This window comes from Erigeron canadensis, chromosome 5 (genome assembly GCF_010389155.1).
Source record: "Erigeron canadensis isolate Cc75 chromosome 5, C_canadensis_v1, whole genome shotgun sequence".
In the NCBI taxonomy this organism is placed as follows: domain Eukaryota; kingdom Viridiplantae; phylum Streptophyta; class Magnoliopsida; order Asterales; family Asteraceae; genus Erigeron; species Erigeron canadensis.
Genome location: NC_057765.1, coordinates 39,650,145 through 39,675,443, shown reverse-complemented (window position 1 = coordinate 39,675,443; position 25,299 = coordinate 39,650,145). Strand labels below are relative to the sequence as shown.

The window sequence follows — 25,299 nt, the reverse complement described above, 5'->3', positions numbered from 1 at the left end:
AAATTCACTGTCATTTTCCATAAAATAAAAATAGGTAAATTGCAACACAATTTTCTAAAAGATACTATACACACGTTGATGAATACTAGTATATAATACGTATAGACAAGTTGGTAAAGTTAAAAAAAAATTGGCTAAAGCCGGAAATATGATGTAATACAGGCCGGCCGGCAGAGTCTATGTATTTGATTTACTCAATTTCCGACAGTTTTGAGGTTTTTGAAATTTTGTCCTAGATACTAATTGAGGTTTATAAAATTTTGTTTTAAATTCGATTTGAATTGAAGTTCAACAAAGATTGTAAACTCATTCTTGTTGCGATGGTTCACAGTACACATACACGTACAACTCAAATAATGGCAACTTATTAATTTTGTCAGCAGCACAAGTATTAATAGTGTTGAATTTATATTTTAGTAAATGCAACACTACCATATATAGATACGTAATAATTGATTGTTTCCGGTATTCGTTATGGAAGGGAATTCCCTCAAGTTCCCCCAATTTAACTGGTCAAGTTGGAGGAACTTAAGGGAATCCTCTTCCGTTAGTTCTTGACTCTATTTAGTTTAGTCCTTGAAAAAATATCCGAAACGACAAAGAAAAACCTAAACCAAAAGAAAAGACATCGAATTTTGATCTCAAATCTGAAGAGAATAAGGGAAAATTCTTTCTCTATATCAATAATTTATGGATTGAGATCATCTGAAGCTCAAATGAATTTTATAGGTAAAGTTTAAGGAGTTTGACCATTAGATTAAAATTAATGGTCAAGATTAAAAAAATCAACTTTAAATCTTAACCTTTGATTTTAATCCAAAGGTCAAGATTATCCAAACTTACCTATAAAGTTACTCTAACCTCTATCATTAATTTATACCATCTTTATCTCTACTATATTATAAAACATTTTTTTCCTTTAAAAATTTTTTCAACTTTTCAATTTTCAACAATGTACACCTACTAATACATAATGTACAATACATCTATATACATTTCAACCACTCATTTTTGTCTCTCCTCAAATCTCAACCACTCATTTTTCTCTCTCTTCCATAAATCATTTTATTCTTCTAAATTATTCAAAATATTTTATCTCAAAAATCGTACATCGATAAATTTTAAAAATTGTATGTGTGTTCTTAAAATTTCATGCTTTTTTAGATGTTATTCGATATATTTTCGACAAATCTTTAAATCCTAGAACGGATCCCGTACGGCTAAAGCATTTGGCTATTATACTATATGACATATCACCTCTTATGACCTATCTCTCTCACCATATTACCGCCGCAATGCGCGGATACTTTGTCTCGTATTATAAAATAAATTCCCTTGTCTAAATTTTAAGTTTCAATATTTACTTTCCCAAAATGCCCTCCTATATATTCTATATTTATCTAAAATAACTATTATATCATTTCTCTCTCATTAAATTTCAACCAATCATTTTTTTTCTCTCCCCCATAAATCATTTATTCCTTCAATTCATTCAAAATCTTTTATTTCACAAATCGTACATCGATAAATTATAAAAATTATATGGGTGTCTTAAAATTTTATTCTCTTTCATTAGAGATGTCATTCGATATACTTTCGACGAATTTTTAAATCCGTGGGCGGAACCCATACGGTTAAGGCATTTGCCTATCACACTCTATGACCTATCACTTCCATCATCTCACCGCCGCAACGCACGGATACTTACTCTCATAATATATAATATCTATACCAATAATAATAATATATAAACTTATAACATATATAAAGGCAATTAGAAGGTTGTAAATATTAGCAATCTCACAAATAAGTATGCAAGCAAACACTTTAGGGTGTTGTCAATATTTGAATCCGACAAGGGAATTGATAATACGAGGAAAACCTGATCAGGTCAAAGAGACCGGAACTGGTAAGAATAGGAAATTGTTAGTGTGCTCCACCAAAAGAAAAAAGACTTTTCGGAAACCGCCGTCTCATCCAAAGGAATAGAACTGGAGGGCGAACTTCCCATCTGTTCCCGTCTCAATGTGACTGTGAACGCACCAAAATTAAAGGTATAAACTATTTATCCGTTCTGTATTTCGAAAAACAATTTGGGGGTAGAAAGATGAGTATTCAAACATGAAGTTCCTTTTTTTTTGCAAAAATATATAGGTTAATTTAATTTTATTATTTTTTATTTTTAAAGGCGCAGAGTAACACCACCAGGCAAAAGTCAACCCGACCAAGGCATTTGCGGCGACGTCGCCGCTAATACTCTGACACTGACAGGGGGCCCGCTATTTTCTCTGCCAGATTTACCATTACGGACATGGGGGCCCGCAATAATCGGTAACTTTGTCATTTAGGTCTCGTTCAGACTTTCAGAGCTCATAAAGTCGCTTCATGTTTTTAAATTTTCATTTTTGTTTTGAAAGGTGTGGATCAATTACTCAACAGGGGATACATTGTTTTAATCTGGTCCGCGCGAGAACCCCTTTACCTCAATACATCGGGGGAGGAAAAATTCTCAATATTTAATTGAGATAAAACTCAATCCCTCAACAAGACTTAAGCCTAGGACTTGCAACAATGAGAGACTTGTGTGATATACCTTATATCATTGAGCTAATTGCTCGTTGGTATAGATTTTCATCTAAAACCCTTGATATGTTTAATGGCTTATGTTAACATTCTTTTAAATATATTTTCAATATAATGTTGTTATACTTTTAAACTAGAAAGTTCTGGTGCCGCCCGTTGGGCGGCGTCGATGTTTAAAGCATGTTGTGGTACTTATCAGGAAGGGTGGTGTCGGTGTTTGAAGCATGTTGTGGTACTTACCAGGAAGGGCGGCGTCGGTGTTTAAAGCATGTTGTGGTACTTACCAGAAAGTTTTAGATGTAAGAAAATCGGTTAATGGTGGAAATATGTGTCTAATTGCAAAAAAAAAGTTATGAAAACAAATAATAATTGGAAAACAAATAAATCAAAAAGTTCTAAAAAAATGTAACTAATTTCTAAACAAAAAAGTTTGAAAGCAAAAAAAAAAAAAATTCAACAAAGTGAACTAAACTAATACACCAAATCATCAAATGTAAAAAGGTCAGGGTTATATATGTAAAGTTTAAAGGGTTGAAAATGTAATATCTAAAAAGATTGGAAAAAAAATTAAAGAGTAGCGATGAGGGGACTCGAACCCACGCCCTTTACACCATAAGTGGAGCCCAAGTCCAACTAAACTAAATCAATTTTTTGTTTATTATCTCATTTACCAAATATATATGTCTAATATTTGTTGTACAGAAAAAGCAAAAAAAACTACTGTTCATTAGCCTCAGCCTTAATAATATTCTAATGTAAATTTTACTTAAATATCTATTGGTTGATATCTATACTATATTATAAAGCAGATTTTCCCTGTCTAAAATTTTAAGTTTCAACATTTACTTCCCCAAAATGTCCCTTATATCAATTCTATATTACCAAACACCATTTCTCTCTCCTCAAATCTCAACCAATTATCTTTTTTCTCTCTCCTCCATAAATCATTTACTCCTACAATTCATTTAAAATCTTTTATCTCACAAACCGTACATCGATAAATTATAAAAATTATATGGGTTTTCTAAAATTTCATGTTCTTTCATTAGAGATGTCATTCAATATACTTTCGACGAATTTTTAAATCCGAGGGTAGAACCCATACGATTAAGGCCTTTGGCTATCACACTTTATGACCTATCATCCCAGCATCTCACCGCCGCAACACGCGGATACTTACTCTCGTATATATTAAATTCTATTCTTGAAAGTTATATTGTAAAAAAAATCTTCTAAAAGTTTTATTTAAATAATTAAACGGTATCACATTTGTGTAGAAGATAAAATTTGTTTTGATATTTTATACAAGAAAAAGTTTTGTTTTACATATTGTTAAATTGATATTGATATATACACAAAAAATTATCTAAAATATATACCCTTTTCATTAGACACTTTCCCAATACAGTATCGTATTGAGTTTGAACTTTGAACATACAATATAAAGAAATTTAGTGGTATATTAGTAATTTTTTTCTCATTTCATTTTTTATGTAAACAAAACCAAATTTTGTAAAATCTAGTCCACTTATTACTTTATTAGTCGATTGACCTATAATAGCTTTTTATTTGTTCTGATTGTTTGGATCGCTAGTTTCTTATCAACATTTTTTAATAAATGTAGTTCATAAAAGAGTGAAATGAGGGTCATGAATATACAGACATATGTTTATCAATTGTACTCATTATATTTATGCTATCTAAACTTTGACCCGGGTAAGGATTACCTCAAGTCGAGTTCTCAACTTTAAGTTGGAGAAATCTTAACCCTTATGAAAATCAATGATCAAGATTTAAAAAGATTCAAAGATCATCTTTGAATCTTGGCCCTTGAATTTCATTCAAAGGCTAAGATCACCCTAACATAACTGTCATGTTAGGATCAACTTGAGGGAATCTTTACTTTTTTTAACAGCTACACTTTGACAATTTGAATAAACCAGCAGAGCTCAATAACTCGTCATACATGTAATTCCACATGACTAAATTTGCTAGCATTTATAAGTATTAATGGTCTTATTACCTATGCAAATATATATATATATAGCTAGCTATATGGGTATTATAATTAATAGGTTATGTTCAAAGTGTCCAAAAAGTCACAAAACATAAATTTGTCCGATCAAAATATTTAACTTGTGCGGTCCGTGCGGATGTATAGCTAGCTACCATTACTAGTTGTATTTATTACTCTACGTGCTTATATAACTTTTGATTTGCATCTACACAAATTGGTCACAGAATGAAATATGAAAAATCATTATTGCACAATCAAACATGAAAAAATCGATACATAAAATTTGGAAAAAGTGAAGCATATATATATATATATATATAGATCGGCGATGCATGTAATCTCAAAAAGTAAGACTAACTTACCTTGTGTACATTTATTAAAAGATTCAAAAGGAGGCTACAGTGTCATATATGATCGATCGATCGACATATATAAAAGAAAATGGTAATTAAAGCTAGCTAAGTTAACTGACATAGTTATTTTTTCATAAAAAGTTGATTGGCAAAAAACAAAATTGTATGTTGGATTCTATTTATTTCCCGTGAAGAAACAGCTTAAATTTTGTACGTTGTGATGACAAAGGAACCAGTCGTACGTGTTGGTTGCAATTGCAAAATATGGAATATATGAATCGAATAAATTAAAGTAGACTTTTGCAAGGATTGTGTAGATTATGGCAAAGTTCATCACTTGGTAGTTATGAAAACCATGATTCCAGACTATAACGAATATCTATCGATTTATATAGTAGGTTAAGCTGCTACTGTAGCCCTGTAGCTTTAGAGCATTATTTGATATTGTCTTTCGAATACCTTTTATGTCATTTGAATCTAGATTGATGAAATGCATTGGTGTGTATATGCATTACTAGTATGACATGACACTCAACCTAGTCAGCTTAGTTGTTAATATGCTTTAAAAAAAAAAAAAGAATGAACAAATGAGCGGAAAAAAAAGGCAATCTCAAACACCCTCTGTACGTACGTCGACATCTGACAACTTTCATAGTTCGATCTAATGCTACGTCCAACCTAATAACATATATTTATATAAGTCCGTATTTTACTTCATTAAGTAGGTATGATTGTTACCAACTAGGTTTGTTGGTGGAGGCATGTGACTTTTTGTGAAAATGGTAAAGTAGGAAAAGTGGGTGCAGTTTACAATTAAAGGCTTTAAATTGCCCGAAATTTTCCCGAATAAGTTATTATAATTGTATCCCGTTGGTGTTTTCAGGAATCAGGATATATATATATATATATATATATATATATATATATATATATATATATATATATATGCGATTTGGGACTCTGGCTCCGGGTTGATATTGTAAGCCCATTATTTACTCGATATAACTTAGATTGTCCTGACTGATTTACAGATTTTGTGATATAGATTCTGCAAATTTAATCTTAGCTTTTGAATACATCATGACACTCACAAACTGATTGGAAAATTGCATCAATAAGAAAGAAACACACTTATATATGACACCAAGTTGTATAAATAATCATATCAGTTTACATTTTACATAACCATCAAAATGTTACATTGTTTGTTTTCATGTACTAACAAATAGATAGCTCAAAAAATAATAACATTACAACACGGTTTCCCTTCAAAGAAGGGTCTCTTGTATACCCCTAATAACGCAACCTAACCGACCCAAAGTGTTTGATATAGCATGGTTGACAATTAACCCTTCTGTGTACATAAGGCTGTTGAAGGGTTCATGTTATCGGATAATGGTTGGGCTTAAACTACTTGTAAAGACAATTGTAGAGGTTTAAGCACGAGGTGATGAAACTCACAGAAAGTAACTTAACTGCTCTTTTTTCCTTGAACCCCCCTCCCCAAATTGGTCATTCCATTGCTTTAGCTCGCTCATTATTGATCCCTCGGCTGCAAAACTAGCGGCAACCTGCATAGGAAGAAAATCAATACATATATAAATATACTCAACTTGGTTACAATCTTCTATAGTAAACTGTTCATAATCCTAATGCGAAAATAAGCAGAGATAGATAGAGAACCTGGCTTTTGGCTTCCCTGAAGTCCTTCATGTTGAGCGGCCTGATAGTTATCACCCTCTGCTCTGTAGTTTCTTCTGGGGTTTGAGAGTCAACACCAGTCTCGGCTTGGATTTTTTTCGCCTTCAGTTATACAGAAGCCGTTTTCAAACACTTGAAACATACATATATTATGCATGAAAAAGAAGACCGATGATTTCAGTGTGTTACTATACTTACAATGTCCTTTTTTCTTTCTTGCTGGATCAACTCTCTAACGGGTCGATAAGCTGCTGTTGTACACAAGTTCTGTAGTTTCAACGAAGACATTTGTTAGTAGCATGTTACTATACTAACCAAAGGAAAAAAAAAAAAAATACTACCTTCAAATCACTTCCACTGAACCCTTCTGTCATATTTGCAATCTCTCTGAAGTCCAATCCGTCAATGACTTTTTCTTTGGATAAAAGAGTTTTCATGATCATTTCCCTTTGCTCTACAGATGGTAACCCAACCATTATCCTATTCACCAAATAAGACATTATTTCATATTCTAGATAGCATCGTTCAGTGATGCATAGTTTAAAAGTTTACCTTCTTTCAAAACGCCGGATAATTGCTTCATCAAGGTCAAATGGTCTATTGGTCGCAGCAAGAACAAGAATTCTTTCACCAGGTTTAGATAGCAGCCCATCCCAATGGGTCATGAACTCATTCTTAATCTTCCGCATAGCTTCATGCTCTCCACCTTTTCCACGTGAACCCAACATGCTATCTACCTCATCCACAAATATGATAGTTGGTGAAACCTTAGCTGCGAGAGTGAACAAGGCCCGAACATTCTTTTCATCTTCACCAAACCACTTTGAAGTAATGGTAGACATAGAAACATTAATGAAGCTTGCTCCAGACTCATTAGCAATGGCCTTAGCCATCATAGTTTTCCCGGTTCCTGGGGGGCCAAATAATAATATTCCTCTACATGGCTTTAGAAGACCTCCCACAAATAAGTCTGGTCGGCGTAGAGGTAGCATCACTAGTTCTTGAAGTGATTCTTTGATCTCACTATGAGCACCAACATCAGCAAAAGTTACACCAATCTCGTTTGCCGGTATGACTTCAGGCCTGATGCGTTTCTCAAATTCATTGTCTGGAGGAACTTCCTGAAATTAGATTAATTTCAGTCATTTACTTTAAAAACATGGGTCATTAAAGATGTAAGATGCAATATCTCAAATTTCTTGTCTGTAGGAACTTCCTGAAAGTTTCAATTTTTTGTTTCTTGATTACTTTTCACACACTCATTATCAATGTAAGAACTTAAAAATGGGGACAAATAAGTTTCTGTCTAAGGCAACCACTTCTGGTTCCCATTATCGAACCCACCCGTTTTGACACCTCTAGTGGTTGGTAAAAACACATAAGTTATCATAACTTTTGGGGGACAAATGGCACCTCTAACAGTATATTTAACAAAATAACTATCGAAAATGTTGGACTTACGGGAGCTTTTGCTGGTGGGGGAGCAGCATTATCAGCATTTTTAGGAGCCGAAGCTTCTGCTTCACTAGGAGCTGCGGCTTCAGGTTTTGTTTCTGGTTTCGTGTCAGCCGCATTATTCCCACCAGTAACATCCTATAATCATGTATATTAATCATAATGAAATTTCCATCTTTAGCTTTCATGAAGTTGCACAAATAGAGCTCTAACCTTTGGCAATTGATTTTCTGTAGATCTACCTCCATGGAACAGATTCAATCCATGGGCCAAGCTGCTCCGTTTTCAAGGCAAATGGTTAGCATTAAACACAGACAATAGTAGAACAATATTCGCATATATAATGACCTGACCTTGCAGCAGAAATAACTAGTTTTCCATTTCGGTAATCAGGATACTTGGTATTCATTAGATGATAAGAGATTGCTGATACCACAACTTCATCGATATATTTACTGAGAACAATCGTGTCAGCTACACATAACGAACCAAGATCATCACAGTCAAGATCATTGGCTGCAAGCACTTCACTGATATGATTTCTGTTATCCTGAAACTGGATCATCTTCATGTCCTCTTGCAATTGGTTCTTCCAACTAACGAGCTGGTTTTCATCTTCAGGAGGTTTGATATCAATGTTATATGGGAACACAGAAGTTACTCTCTCGTCTACCACATTGTAGTCGCTATCAAGGTCCACAACTCGTGACCCGAGGATGAGTATTGGTCCAGATAATTTTTTCAACATTTTCTGGAATAGGGTGTTTATCCTTTGTGATTTTCCTAGGACCTTATCAACATCTCTAAGATACAAGACTATAGGGCTGTTGTTTGATGTTTGAGTAAGAACCTACAAAAGGACTAAGATGTTTTTTTATGCATGCAAAATATTAATTTAACCTTGTAGAGAAGAGGCAAAAAGGAGACATCATACCTTATATAGGGTTTGTATAAAAAGCTTTTCGTCGAAAGACCAGCTACTTGCACGTCTAAGTGGAGCTGAAAAGAAGGCAGTGTCATAGCTTATGGAATCCCAAAATGAATTCATCCTTTTGAGACTTTTAACTTATCAGAACTCTATTATGTTCTTTTTTGAAAGGTATAAATTCACACAAATTTACAGTTAGTCCACCGTGGGATTAGGACCCAGAACCTATTCATACGGGCCATGCCACTAGGCCAAAGGCCTTTTGTTAGAACTCTATTATGTTTTAGTCATAAGATTCCTGCTTTAAAGACACCATTTAGTACTTACTTATGGAATAAACATTGGACCAATCCCATTAGCGGATTAATCCTTGCCACTAATTTAAAACCACGATGAAAAGATTGTGAGGGTCAAAGTAATGTATATGACATCCACTTTGATCCGTTTACTACAGAAAAGGAGATCTGGGTTATGTTTTATCCCTAACGGGTCAAATTGGTAAAAGTAAAAAATATAACTAAAAAGAGAATGGGTCAAACAGATCAAAAGGTATTTTTGGTACATGCAACCTCTTAAATTGCTTTATACGAGTTAACCTAAATCCCTTAATCCCATGTCCTACTCTCAATGTGGTTTTATTGGCTACACGGAGATCTCCCAATACATCAGTTATCAAGTTTTTTTACCTGGATTTACAGGAACATAGTTTGACGCCAACTCATTCATATTAGCTGCAGTAGATGCATTTCTCCGAAGGTTTGGGGGATTTTGGAAAGCTTCAGGCCCTCTGAAATCAAAATGTTAAAAAGAAAAATAGACAACCACCAAGCCGAAGGATGCTCCATACTACAATCAAGGGACAAGGTTTTCATAACTCATACCTTGATCCAAAATCAGCCACACTGCTTTGTCTACGTAACCCCCCTGCAGAACAGTTCACCATCATCACATAGACATTGAACAATAGGAATAGCAGTCATTATCCGCCCCCAAGTAATGAGAAGTTCTATTAAACTTGAAGATTGTACACTCAAAAGATGATTATACATACCTTTTCTTTCTGGTTTGGGTTGAATCACGGACAGTCCTGTTTCGAATAAGCCAGACATTCGAGCCAAAGTTGTTTCTGATATTGACCTTTTCAAGGACTGCAAGAATAGTGTTTTAGTAACTATGTTAATCTACATAAAGATCATCTCATGTTCAAATGGATCAGCTTGCACCAGAAAAGGGACGAATGCATTCAATTCATAAAATAAACAGAATAATAAAAATATTTCACATAATGCAATCCTCGAAATTAGTGGATAAGACGCTTACATTTTCTTTTGCAGAAGCTCCGTATTTGCTTTGCATCTGGCAGGAAAAAGTGACAAAGATTAAGATAACTGTAAAAGTAAAAAATCATAAACATTTTTTTAACTGATACATTTACCTTGAGTGAAAAATCCGTCACATCAAGCAAAAGCAGTTTGGCCTCAAAATAGTGAGCCAAAGCTTTGGCAAGCATTTGCTGATAAAGTTCTTCATATACACAACCAGCAAGTAAATTGAGAGAAAAATAAAATAATAAGATCTGTCATCAAGACAAACAGAACAACCTAAACAACTAACCAGCAGGGCCAGATAACAATATGTTTCGACTTGCAGAAGCAAGATTCCTTGTATGCCTCGAAAAGTCAATATTTTTTAAGTAAACAAAGGCAGCACTGGTAAGTAAAGTCCTCGTCTGCTCACTGTTAGAAACGGTTAACAAAATAAACATTATAAGCCGAATAAGGAGGTCTGAATTCATACAGTTCTACGATAACCTTTATGCCATCTGAATTCATATAGTGCAAAGCCACTGGTATTCAAAATTTCATGTTATACAGGGACCCTATGTTTTTGACTTTTTGTAGTAAATATCTTTCCCTATCATTTTATTTACAATGTACATGGATAATCCATAGTTGTTAAAATACATTCCTGTTATGAACAAACATTCTTAAATTCTGTATATGAAAGAAGAGTTTCTCCTTAAGAACGTATTGAGACAAATCTTCCACGAATCAATCTAGACATTCTAAAGGATAAGTAACAGAATTAAACAGAAATCATTGCAAAAAATTATAATTAAACAAAGATTATCTTAATTACCTGAGGTAATATGGAAATTCATAGAAAGTGACCTTGCTGACTTTACCATCCATAATCAAACTATGCATCTCACGCTCCATTGCTTGTGGCGTGAGACCATTTGTTGATGATTCATTAGCACTTGACAAACGATTCACCGTCCTACCCACTCCAAGCCCAACCCCTATTCCTATTCCCACACTCAACGCTGATACAAACGCACGCCCACCTTGATCCATCTTTTCTCAATTTCAAAATCCAATAGATAAAACGTGTCAAGACTGCAATCTCATTAACAGATACCACATCATTATTACCTCACATATATATTAAACTAAATAGATAATGTTGAAACGAAAAGAAAACCTTACAATCTAGAGTCTGATATGTATCTTATGTTTCTTCAAATATCCGATTAATTCAAGTTATTAATCAAAACTTTGTTCATCTTTTGATATGAACAAAGCTCAACCTCTAATATAAACGTAAATATGCATGTGCACAAAATAAATATTGATTTCAATGAAGCAGAAATTTTTGTTTCAATAAAATCTATAGACTACATATACACAAGTTTTGGTTATTAGATACAAAATTATGGAACACACATACATCCAACGCAAATCATCTTTAGTAACCGAAAAATGTAGCAAAAATGAGTGGATTTCCTGAAAGAATGGATGAATCTCTTTTTCATTGATGTCTTCTTTCAAGTGTACGTTTTAATTAAAATGTTCTTTTAAAATCGCCTTATTGTGTCCATCCAATTTTCAAATTCTCCAATTGTATGAATCCGATATAATACATAGTAAAACTAAGCAAGTAAGCCCCCAAACGGGTATAGGGGGAGCTTAAGATGTAGACAGTCTTATTCCGACGGCTCTTAGGATAGAACCCTTGACCTCTGTATGAAAAGGCGTTAACCACTTATCCAATCTTGTTGGTTGATATAATATATAGTGTGAGAAGAAATTCTATATCTTTTTTAGCGTGAAACTTTCAGATTATGTGTTGGATCGATGAATTAAGATCATTCACATGTAATACATAGCTTATCATAATTGATGCTGATAAAAATACTTAAAAAGGCCCATTTATTAAGAAAAGTGGAACATAGTACATCACTAAGCGTTCACTAACACTTGCTACAAGCATATACAACCTTAAATTCTTATTTAATAACATTCGTACAATTTGATGTCCATTTCAAGCCTAAAGTAAAAGTCACCTTGTACACTATCCGTCCGAAAAGTAGCAATGCCTCGTGCCATAAAGAAATCACCGGTGCCACCAACAACAGAAAGATCCCTCGTCTCCTCACCCATCATATCCGCGCCCATAATATTGATTGTCCCTTTATGTTCAGTGGAGTTGAAAATCAAAGTGTAAGAAAACCAAGCATTATACTCGGTCTTCATATCGTAGAAGTAAAAACCTTGAGCTCGAGCCACGGGGGGAGATAACAAATGGTTGTCTTTGGTAATAGGATCGTTAAAGACCACAAGCATCCCATGGTTAAAGTTCCCAAGTTTGGTATGGTTCACGGCCGTTGCTGACGTGGCATTGGCAAGATTTGTGCCATTGTAGAGGATGTCATGGTAGTAGACCACAAGTCTCTTGCAAGGTTTCTTCTCATTGTATTTTTTTGAGTGAGCTAATGTTGTAAGGGAGTGGAGGATTAAGAATGATAAGAGAAGGACAATAGTGTATTTAACTATCTGTGCCATTTGTAGGTCTTTGTTTTGTGTACTACTGCATGAAGTTATTTGTTGTGTATTTATAGATGCAATAAATTTTTTGTAAATTAAAGATTCGCTATTTTATGTTATTTTATGTGTAAAAGAATGTGTAGTAAATACTAACAATCGTAGTGCAAAACAAAGCCTACCATTGGAATATAGTTCTTCCAATAAAAAATCCAAAACTTACCAACCCTATTCATATGAGTCCAAATTTCCAAAACACTATTTCATAATAATATAATCAGTGTTAATTTTGGACTCAATTAGTTCGCTTTGTCGTTATGTTTAGCTTATTTCACTCGGAATAATAATCTAAGATACCCTAACTAAATCCGATAGGTATAATGATTGTGTGTATGTACAGAAAATCAAAAATCCAAATACGTTACTACATTAGTATCTTTTTGTACAATTTCACATCGGGTTATAAAGTCAAATACGAGTTATAAAGTCAAATGCTGTTGCAGTTCTGAAAAAAATTCAAATACGAGTTATAAAGTAAAAAAATCGAGGAAAATACAATGAAGCTTCGAGTATGGGACATACATTACTACATCAGTATCATTTTGTACAATTTCACATCAGTATATACTTTCTTGCTTTTCTATATGTACAAACTGATATACATTTAATCTAACAAAGGTAAATCCCTTTTACCCGGACTGATATACATTTGTATATCAAATTGTAGTCGAAACGACTTAATCACAGTGGAAAAGAATATGTCTAGCTGGTATCAAGTCTATCAACCCAATCAGTAGTTTCGTCTTCTTTCAAAGACGCTAACGAATGCAAAGACAATTGACTACGATACTTCTGCACAACAAGCACAGATGCAGCAGTAGTGAAACTATGCGAAATTAACAAGTTTCCAACCGGGCCCATTTCTGGGCACTCGGTATTCGTCTTTAGAAATTCCACCATTTTGCCTTCTGGCATCCTTCCTACAAGAAACAGATTGGTCCGTCCATATTCACGAATCATCTCTGTCATCTCTGAGGCATTTGACACCATTCTCTCGTCGTACTTCATTGAGTTGTACTTTAAGACGATCTTCCTTTTGAAATCTGTGATCACTTCATCATCGGTGGATTGTGATTCTGAGGTCGTGGATTCGTGGATGTCGATAGTGACGGACTCTGGGGCGGTGGGTGTGGCAGGGTTGAGGAGAAACCGTACTACAATAAGGTTAATTCCTGGATGCTCAGCGATCCGGGCTCCATATGCCAATGCCTCGTGATCGTCTTGACCACCAAAGAATAAGACTGTAACTAGTGAGTTAACATTACTGGCAGCAATATGCGATGTTCCACCAAACCCACGGTCAACCAAGATCCCGACTGAACAAGGAGCGTACTCCAAGACCTTTCGGTTCACTTGTCTGAAATCACAATGTACGAGCTGCATTGTTAAATAACTTGGCTAGCTAAATCGCAAAACGATGTCACACTTTTACTAATAATAGCTAAGTACTTCGAGAATTATGATAACTAGAAACATGCTAACAACTTTTTTACCAATCATAAGAACTTTATTACGGCTCATCTTGAAAGTATGTTGTTATTTATAGAGGTACGTTGTCAAAATTTATAGCGAAATGAAAGTATGTCGCTATGATAGGGTTGAACTGTTGAAGTACTGATTTTATCAATAAAGCTATGGAAGTAGTAAGTTGATAATTAGGCAATAAACCCGATAACAGTGATTACCTGTACTCAGCTCGAGTGGTTTCGAGTTGACCATCAAGCCTAAGATGCTTATGAAATGGTAATATGATCATGGCAGCTCGGTTTCTCTCAGCACCACTACATATATCTTCATGCATACTCGAAACAGCAGATATGGCAGTTGTGGGCCAGATTGAGACCTTGCTTAGCTGCTGGAAAGCCTCAAAGGCCACTACAACCTGGTCTGGTCCGGCATTTGAATCCTTTTTCCAAAATGGGAGTCCGTTTTTCCTCGCCTTGTGAACCATGAGGATAGCTGAAGACCTCTCAGAAAGTTCCATGAGGTGCATTGCGTGGACTAGAAGCACCTCTTTCTTTCCAGTTCCGCGTAAAACCTCGATTAGGTTGATCATAGTTGGTATGTTTCTTACACTATGGAAGCAGAACAGCATACGGAATGGGCTCGTGGATGAACCTCTTCCGTGAAGTGTTCGGTGTTTGTATTGGGAGTTTGATGGTGCTTTAGCGGGTTTATATACCGCAACAACTAGAGGCGTCGTGATGAATGTCGTTAATAGCGCCATCAATACCAATATAGCAAACGTTTCGTCGTTTAACACCTGAAATTTCTAAACAACATGAGTTGAGATTACATAAAGAAACGTAACCTGAAATACAAAAGGCCATCAATTTTAACTCATTTACTTAAAAATAGGTCAATTTGGGTTATGTATCACCTGCAACAGGTAAGCTCCGGAAAACCATCTTAGAGGGTATGGGTCATATAAGCTGAAGGAAATGAAACGGAAGTTGTCAAAAGTGTAAATCTAATGCAATAACCCCCTAAATTAATTTACTCGAAAATAAGCTATTACAATAAGACCTGTTTCGGGTCAACTCAACCCGTACCAGATATTTTGACCTGTTATCAAACCCGACTTTTTTTCACCTCTAAAAAATACATATCTATGTGATATGATCATACCCAAATTTACCTCTGTTTATACCGGATATGGATATGGAAATATCTCTTCTATTCGATACCATCAGTCCTATCGGATATGTATATATGCAACTTAAATTGAAAATGAAATCAGACAGCGTAGCTGAATTTCACATTTGCATTTACGCGCCCTAACAAAGACATACCCCTCGATCTTTCCCAATGTTCAGAACAATAAGCTCAACCAACCCTTTTGTGTTCATCAAAAGCCCGATTGCAATAGCCTCCATGAACGGTATTTTACACACAAGACAAACCCCAACCGAGCCAGCAATCTTCCCAAAACACGCAGTAAAAATGACCAAAACAAGTAACCCCCATGACCGAGCCCCTTTGATGGAGGCCACATTTGTCTTTAAACCACTTGATACAAAGTATAGTGGTAAGAATAAACCTGAAACAAGATCCTCCACTTTTTCCACTAATGCCCCTGCGAATGCGCCTTCTTTAGGAATCAACACACCAACAACAAATGCCCCAAACAATGCATGAATTCCAATGGTATCGGTCACAAAACTTGCAGCTAGAACACCACCAAGAGTCACACAAACATATAGCTCATCAACCGGTTCACCATTAGGACACCGTTTGGACATCCATTTGAAAACCGGTGGGACCAAAACCGAGCACATGAGAATGAAAGCTGTCGCACACAAGAAAACCCATAATGCAACAAGTGGTGAACGACCAGTACCCGATAATGCAACAGCAAGTGCAAGTAGAATCCAAGCCACCACATCATTAACTGCGGCTGCTGACATTGCCATTTTCCCAACATCAGTTGTCAAGAGCTTCAGTTCAGCTAAGATACGTGCAAGTACAGGAAAAGCAGTAATCGACATGGCAACCCCCATGAAAACAATGAACGGGCCTTCGTTTACACGTTCAGAGATTCTCCCAATAAGGATAAATGATACACCAGTACCCAGGATGAATGGGAGGCTGATTCCTGCCATAGCTATGCATAGTGCTTTCTTACCGGTCCGCCTAAGGGAGTGCAGATCGAGCTCAAGACCAACTAGAAAAAGAAAGAATAACAGTCCTAAGTTTGCAAGTGTGTCCAATACTGTAAGGCTCCTCGGAGGAAAAACGGTATTCAGATATGCTTTGTTACGGCCCAAAGCCGAAGGACCGAGCAAAACTCCACCCTGTCAAAAAATTATCTTAAACAACTTGTCATTTCAGACGTTTTAACTTTTAAGCAAATTGAAATGAGAAAGAAGAAATCAAGCGCATATGACAATCTTGACTTGGAGAGTATAAGGGGTGATGTCTTAACATAGCAATATTTTCCCCAAATGTCCATTTAGGTAGGTACTTATAGCTTGTATATGAGCGAATAAAGTCTCATTTTTACAGTTTAAAATTCTTTCTGTCTTTTTTTTTTTTTGCCATTATGACTGATTAAAAATCAAGCTTAAGTCCTTCGAATAAATATATAAGTACCTAAATGGATATAACAAAGTTTTGATTACTAAAATGGACATTGTATATTTCTATTATATGACATTTCCCATAGTTGTAAACTGTACATGCAAAACGGGTCAAATATCACCCAAAGTATAAAATTTCTTAAATTGTTTGATTTCTAAATACTTCATAATTAATATTGAAGTAATCTTATTTGATAACCATAACCATGCCAATTAATTTAAAACGATTAAAATTCTGGACAAAAGTATCTGGGTCAACCTAGCCCGTTTCAGACTGCTCATAAAAAGATCCCATTTTGACCCGTTATATAACCCATCTGACCTGTTCATTGGGCCAACTCTGGGACTAAGCAACTTACAACGATCTCTGCAACAACCCGTGGCTGCCTTAATGGCTTCAAAAGGTAAGCAAGGACTCGGGTGAGTACAAGCACAAGGACCATCTGTAAGATGACAAGAGGGAGTGCAAAATGAAGAGGGTTATCTCCTTGAAATACTCCATGAGACGTAGCCTTCATGATAGGTGCAGAGTCAGGTGTTGTATGATTTGAGGCCATTTCGCACCAAAATAACCCCAATACATGAATGAGAAACAATAAATCTTAAGCACTTCACCCTGAAATTAAGTAAGTTTTATAAAGTTTGAGCAGATTTCAAAGTTTCACAATTTAAGCAAACAAAATAAGTATTTCAGTAAATAGAGTAATCAGCAACTTGCAGACCAAACTTTAAGGGATGTAGCAATATAAGAGAGCAAGACAAAAATAAACTTAAAAATGAAAAAAACTAGTATTGTAGGTGATGTTCTCTCTAAGTTAATAGCTTTATCAGAAATTCAGAATTCAAGTTTTAAGGCTCTGGCACATATACAGATGAAATTACTGTTCAGGTTACTCAGAAGGGCAACATGACTCAAACGTATGTGGCCTCATTGGGATATCCCTGTGACAGTTTATGAACCCTTTCCTGACACTCCCAAGATATTGCCTGGTGAGATTCGAACTTGAGACCTTTTGTGAGCACATATAAAAGAAGAGTAACAATCATCCGAGATAAATTTAAAAGAGTCGTCAAATTTTCACAAAAACCAAACTTCATGTGCAACAATCATGAAACATACATTCTTAAAAGACTGTACAAATAGAAATTAAAGCAGCAAAGTACTAACTGTAAGTGTGCATATCCTCTTTCAGTATAAGCTGGAAACATGCCTATATACTCAAAAATGAAATAGGTATACCACCCAAAATATCAAAAGTGTCTATCTACTTAGAGGGTGTTTGGGATTACGTTTTGAAATGATTATTTGATTATTACGTTTGAAAAACCAATTAATCTAGAAGAGTGTTTGGATGAAAAAGCGATTATCTGTTATGAAAAAGCAGATTTGGAGAAGCATGTACATACATGTTTTTCCAAAAAGCAGTTTTGTAAACACAACACCAAACACCCCCTTAGAAAATACCTATATATAAGCACTTGACTAAACATTCGCAAACACCCTCTAAGTAAATCACCATTCATGTGTTTAATGCCTCAATTATATCTGCTAAAACTAAACTACTATTACTGCTTCTTAGAATACGATTTTTTTATATAAAAAAAACGCATCGACGATTCAATGCTCAGTCATTATACATTTTAAGTTTCACATTTTCCCAAAAAATAAATAGCCTGGTTTGGATTAATGATAAACACCCTGGCATCTGGAGAACAGGTCAGAGGTTGATCTCATCCCATGCAAAGGTTGGAGGTCCTCTCTACCATTTAGGTAGAACCTGAAAGTAGCCTCTCTACCTAGGTAAAGGTAAGGTCTGTGTACATCTTAACCTCCCTCGTACACCGTCAAGCTATTGGAGCCCAAAAACTCGTGGAAGACGGTAGTGGGCAGTTCCTTTCCTTTCCTTTTCCCCCTAAGATCAAGCCCTTTCAATTGCAAATGACAATGCAAATTCAAGAAGAAAAGGTTTTCAACATTTCAACTTTATATAATAGGAGATATCGATGCAATGTGTATCCATATATATATTGATTTGTATGAAGCATATAAAAAGTACGCATGCATTATACATTATGCATATACATATATACGATATTAAAAATAATAATTAAAAAAACAACAACATGGGGATATACCTAAAAAATTAAAGGATAGAGCGAAGATGTTGTAGGGATTTGAACCCATTGAATCCGTCGAATAAAAATTGTGTTTTGATCGTAAAATCATTGAGGATAAAAAAAAATGGAAATTAATGGGTTTAAGATCAAAAGATAGCGGCGTCACGGCTGATATATGGCCGGTACCTGTGGGAATGGCTATGGAGATGATTAGGTTGGCGGGGGATTGAATTCCGGGGAATTAGGAAAGACATATGGCTTGAACAAAGGTCAAGTTATCATATCTGGGGTTGCATTCCAACAAAATACATGTTTTTTTTGAAGAAAATGATTTCTTGTCCATTTTCTAATAGAATATGTAGAAATAAGTTACTAAAGTAAATAAAGTTCTCTTCGTAACGTCTTACATCAATTATTGTTAGGGTATTTTGTTGGAGTGAATAAAAAAAATGGAAACGTAATTGAGAACTAGCTAATAACCCGGGTTCAATTCGGGCTTATTAATAAAAGTTTTGTGATATTAAGTTACCTTGATATCTAAAAACTTTGAAATAGTTCAACCATACTCAAAATCTTGAAATAGTACACATTATATTTTGAATATACGAGTATGGTACCTGAGCAATGCAGCGACAGTGGTGGAGAAGACGGTCTAGTGGTGTCGGTGATAGCACTATTGGTGTTGGTGGCGGTGTCAAGTGGTGTAGGTTGATTTAATCGTGATAGTGAAAATTTTTTAGAAAATGAAATAATTTTTATAAAGGAGTTTAGATATAATTAACTTATTAACCCGCATAATATGTGAATACTTTAAAAATCTATCATGATTAAATTATTTAAATGATGAAAATTTAAAAGACCATGTATAAACTGTTAAAGTTTTCAAAAGAAAATTAGAACTAATTTTTTTTTTTTATAGAAAAGGATATCATAAATAACAAAAATGAAATAAATTTAAAGAAGGAAAGTCTAGTATCATGAGTAAATTAAATAAAATAAAAAAGAAAAAATAAATTAGATAATTACATATTAATTTACATTAATTTGGTTTATGTTAAGAAAAAAGACATAAATCATAAATCAAATAGAAAATATTTTAAACTTTAAATATGATGATGTCATAAATCAAAAAGGTAAAAAAGATAAAGTTGATATAAATAAATGTAATAATGACAAATAAGCATTATTTAAAAAATAATAATGTCATAAAAAACTTATTTTATTTATATAAGAGATGGGAATGAATATAGTAGGAAATAAAATGATTATTTGGAAAGAGAATAGATTACGTTGTTTGATATAAGCAGAGAATGTTTATATGAAAAATATTAAATTTAGTACGTATAACATCAATAAAACAAAAAAACAAAAATTTCATTCTCATCCATTATCTACAATTTATAAAAAATAGAGGGAATGCTCTTTCTCATTCTCAATTGCAATAAAACATGATAAGTCTTTCTCATTCTCTTTTTACCATTTCTCATTCTCTTTTTACCCTTTCCATTCTATTATACCAAACACTCCATCATCCTTTCAATGTGTATGAAAAAAAGTTAGAAACATAGATAATCTTTCTCCAAATTCAGATATAGAGGCCTTTAAAACTTATTTTAATTCTGTCTAAGATAAAAATAATAAATAAATAAACCTTCATGTGTTCTTCAAATAGGCCTTTAAAACTTATTTTCACTTTTATCTAGAAAGACAAAATTGTTATTTCACTAAAATTGAGTGTGAAAACCTCATCTTCAATTCTCCCATAATATATAGTAAGTAGGGTTGTCAATTTCGACCCAACCCGAAACTCAACCCGAACCCAACACGAAAAAAATATGAATTAGGTTTGAGTATTTTCGACCTACCAACCCGCCAACCCACCAACCTGATTTTTCTGGGTTGGGTTCGGGTTGGGTTGTCAGGTCGACCCGCCAACCCAATACATTTAAAATATTTGAATTATATATAATAGTTCATACTCCACATTACACTAATTCATACGTCCTATTCTCATTTTTTATATTTCTAACCTAAAGTAATTACAAATATGAAATAAAAGGAGGATTCAAAATTTTGTGAGATGATAAGTGATGTAGGATGAGACGGTAAGTTTGTTAACTTTGTGCCAAGTATTAATATTACCCTCGTATTTCTTTCTTTTTTGTACCTTTCGTTTTCGGCTTACACCATCAATGATAAAGCTTTATATTGGTTGATTTATTCCATTTTATATTTATATATATTTGCTTCTCGGGTCACATGGGTTGGGTCATGAGTTGGCGGGTTGTGGGTCAGGGTTGAAATTTCTGACCTGAAACTTTTAGTGGGTTAGGTTAGGGTCGGAGTTTTTCAACCCACCAACCCGAACCTGCCAACCCGAACCCATTGACAACCCTAATAGTAAGAATGTAAGATCAATCAGTAGTTCACAACTCCGTTTTACATTTCCTATTCATATCATGAAGGTAGGCCCAACTGCCTAAATGTGTTATCACATTATTTTGGTTATTCTTATTCAGCCCATGATTGATGAACTTGGGCTAAATGTAGGTTCTTCTTTTTTTACGCTATATGAACAATTTTAGTTCGACTATTTCCTGGCATCACATTTCACTGTCGACGTAAAGTATTTCAAAAATGTGTCTCTTTCAGTAAGAGATCTTATCGAGATGCACGGATTCATGCGGATGGAAAGGAAGAAAAGAAAGGTATTCAATGGACTTATTTTCATGACAGATGTTGCATTTGGATAGCTAGAAACGAAAAAAAGTTTTCCAACATCCAGCTATTTCCGATCAAGATTGTGCACAACATTAAGTCTATGGGGTTTTTATGGAATAAATTCAATGTATTGTAAGTATTGTGTATTTTGTAATTGTATTTAATTTTTGTTTATCTTTTCAAGACCATTTGTAAAAAAAGTTACCTTTACAAAAAAATTAAATAAATATATAAATAAATATACGTAACATTTACGTAAACCAAACTACTTTTATTAAACCTAAACCCTGAACACACTCTCAAAAATGCATAACAAACACCACCTAAATCCTCATATATTGTACTTTTTATTCCACAACAAGATTGTTTATGGGTCAAGTAATTTAGGTTTTAAAAATTTTAGGTCGGGTTATTATGGCTTAAAATAGTAACTCCTAACTTAAACGAATAAAATTTGAGTCATTTGGATTTGGGTGGTTATAGTTTGGGTCATTTAGGTCGTCTTCATATGACCCAAATAAAATGTATATTGAACTTACATGAAGTTTTTCAATGTTTGTTATTAACAACATAATTTCAAAATCATAACTTAAAAAAATCAATATTTATGTAAATTAAGGCTGACAATTTTGACACGGAACATGTTAACACGACACGACTTGTTCTTAACAGATTTCGTGTTTGACTTTAACAGGTTTCGTGTCTTAACAGATCCGGACCTGTTAAGACCTGTTAAGATTCGTGTCTTAACAGATTTGGACCTGTTAGGACCTGTTAAAATTATACATATATATAAAATACTACGAATTGATATTATGATTTGATATTTTTTTATAAGGTAAATGTCCATGAACTTTTGTAATGTAAGGATTATTATTGCTATATAATAGTTGAGAATTGTAAGAATTTTTGTATCTTTAAGGTTTTTCTTTTAATATTAGTCAAAAATTCTATAAAATATATGTTAACAGGTTTCTTAACAGGTCTTAACAGCTGCACCTGTTAATTTTCGTGTCGTGTTCGTGTTTGAAAAAAAGGACACACTTAGTTAACAGGTCGTGTTCGTGTTTCACCTTAACAGGTTCGTGTCTTAACAAGTTTTGTGTGACCTGTTATGCCAGCCTTAATGTAAATTACCAAATTTTGTATAATCAATAGTGTTTCAAAACTTTTGATTATACAATTATTGGATTCTTCACAAACAGATCTAACTGGACAACGAACACCCCTATGTATAGCTAATAAGAAATACAATGCGTCAAAACACATAAAATTGAAGTAAATTATCTAAAAGTTATTTACTCAACTATCATCAAATCAAATGGTTTGTTGGTAAAAAAGGTTTGTTTTTTACAAAAGTTTTTAGAAGCGAGTATTATTTTAGGCATATATAGAGGTAACCATAGGGAATTAATTTCCCCTTCCAACTCTTTAGGTAATAAGAGTTCATGATTGAATGTTTAAATTAGGGACTTATTATGCGATGAGTTTTTTTTTATCGCGAACTGATTCCTCATCAAAAGTTAATTAGAGATCTAATATGTGAAATGGTACTTTAACGTGAACCTAGTCAAACTAATAGTATACGATAAATTTCTTGATATTTTTCATAATAATAAAATATATTAAAGAAATAGAAAAAACTTTTTACTCCAAATGTAAACAGGTCATAAGGACACGATATGACAAAAGGACCCATGTCACAAAGCAGCATCTAATCTAAATTGTAAAACAATTTGTTAATCATGCATATGTCTACTTTAAATCAATTCTTCAATAGTAAAAAGTAACATCCACAATTCCACATATCTTGCCCTATTGGTAAAGAAATAATGAAGCCCAACATTACTAATTGGGTAATGATTCATATACCAATCTAATTTTATTTGTACACTGTCAAATATGTTTAAAGATAGTTGTATTATATAACATTGTGAAACATGATTAGTGGTGTATGCTTAAAATTAAATTGTCTATCGCATAAACAATTTAATTAGCGTGTCATGTTATCTTTCCATACATCATTCTCATAAACATTTTTAACCTATCACAATAACATATTTATTCTTCTTACAAACACCTAACTTATATATACATACAATTTATATGCATACACACACAAGCACATCCATCACCATCTTTCCCCACAAATACCCAATGATGATATCCTCACCTTATCACCCACAACATACAATTCACACAAATATATAATGCGTAATAACCGTAAATTTATAAAGAAAATGTGATACTATTATCAAATTTTTTATCTTTATGGACAACCTTGATGTAGTCATGTAAATGGTCTTAAATGTGTCCAATTTAATTTTCAACCTAGTTTATATTATGGAGTGCTGCTGCATATTTTAAAATTCTAATCTATTTAAATTCTCCTAATCTCTTATATCTCTTATATAAATAAAAGAAAATTGTTTTTGTAAGTTATTTTTAGAAAAATTCCAATGTGTCAATTTAATAATTTTTTTCTTAAGTTGCCTTATATAAAACATGACATCATATGATGTTTTGTTTTTTGTTTTTATTTTTTAGTAATTTCATTTTTCTTTTTTCTCATTTCTTTGTTAATCTTAAATTTTTTTTTATTGCTCGAAACATATTGATCTTAATTTTATTTTTTTTTCATTTTTTTTTCTCATTTCTTTGTTAATATTAAATTCTTTTTTTTATTGCTCGAAATATATTGATGAAACTCATTTTAATGTGTATATGATATTTTCATATAACTATTTTTTCCCAAAATATATTAAAAAAGATAGTTTTATAAAGGTGGTAACGACAACTCATTTACACATTATTAGATCTATTTGGTTTACACACGTATCAAGTATTAGCAAAAGTTTATTTAAATACCCAGGTTCATTAGCTAATTATAAAAGAAATGACAACATTCTAAAAGGATTGCTTCTTTAATTTATAGCTTCACTTTTTTCCTTTTTTTTTTTTTGTAATTTTTTTTTAAGATTATGTTTAATATATAGCTTATGATTGTTTTCGAACGGAAGTCTAGTCCTGAACCGATTTCTATATGGACATATGGTCATTGTCTATCAAAATCTCTGCTTTGGTCATTATCCCCTTTTTTCATTTAGAAGATATCTCGTTGAAATATTTCCAAAGATCCAATTGTTAATCAGCAATGACTAATACTCTTGTAGTGTCTGAGGTTGTCATTAAAACATGTTGGCCAGATTGATAGATCAATTGTGTCAACTACCATGATGTCGACATTGTAATTGTAATTGTCTTTTAAAAAAACTGACATAAAATAGATAACTTTTCTTATCTTGTCAAAGAGGGAGCCATTTATCACAAAAGTTAAAAGGTGTAATGACATGATTAGTTATTTTTTTTATTAGTTAGTTAGTATTACACATCAGGTAACATCTCACCGTATAATGGTGACTGCACGTACTTTAGATTACGAGATATAGATCATAAGCCG

General features: G+C 33.5%; 2 protein-coding genes and 1 pseudogene across 2 annotated transcripts; all 3 read right to left on the bottom strand.

Annotated features, from left to right (window-relative positions):
* Nucleotides 1-6,410: 6,410 nt before the first annotated feature.
* Nucleotides 6,411-11,426, bottom strand: LOC122600977 (annotated as a pseudogene).
* Nucleotides 11,427-12,330: 904 nt separating this feature from the next.
* LOC122602358 (dirigent protein 6-like) lies at nucleotides 12,331-12,882 on the bottom strand. Its single transcript, XM_043775057.1, has one exon. The coding sequence runs from the start codon at nucleotides 12,880-12,882 to the stop codon at nucleotides 12,331-12,333; it is 552 nt and encodes a 183-aa protein (XP_043630992.1).
* A 476-nt stretch (nucleotides 12,883-13,358) lies between these two features.
* On the bottom strand, nucleotides 13,359-19,371 carry LOC122602357 (cation/H(+) antiporter 18-like). Its single transcript, XM_043775056.1, has 5 exons — nucleotides 19,137-19,371; nucleotides 17,360-17,616; nucleotides 15,714-16,715; nucleotides 14,607-15,184; nucleotides 13,359-14,278 (listed from the first exon to the last, which is right to left on the bottom strand). Exons 2-5 carry the CDS (start codon nucleotides 17,555-17,557, stop codon nucleotides 13,624-13,626), a joined length of 2,433 nt encoding a protein of 810 aa, XP_043630991.1. The 5' UTR covers nucleotides 17,558-17,616; nucleotides 19,137-19,371; the 3' UTR covers nucleotides 13,359-13,623.
* Between the last annotated feature and the right edge of the window lie 5,928 nt (nucleotides 19,372-25,299).

Coding starts and splice junctions, on each gene's coding strand:
- LOC122602357 (XM_043775056.1), bottom strand. CDS start 17,557: ATGGCCTCAAATCATACAACACCTGACTCTGCACCTATCATGAAGGCT. Junction 16,716..17,359: donor GGGTTGTTGCAGAGATCGTT/GTAAGTTGCTTA, acceptor ATTTTTTGACAG/GGTGGAGTTTTGCTCGGTCC. Junction 15,185..15,713: donor ACATTGGGAAAGATCGAGGG/GTATGTCTTTGT, acceptor TAGAAATTTCAG/GTGTTAAACGACGAAACGTT.
- LOC122602358 (XM_043775057.1), bottom strand. CDS start 12,882: ATGGCACAGATAGTTAAATACACTATTGTCCTTCTCTTATCATTCTTA.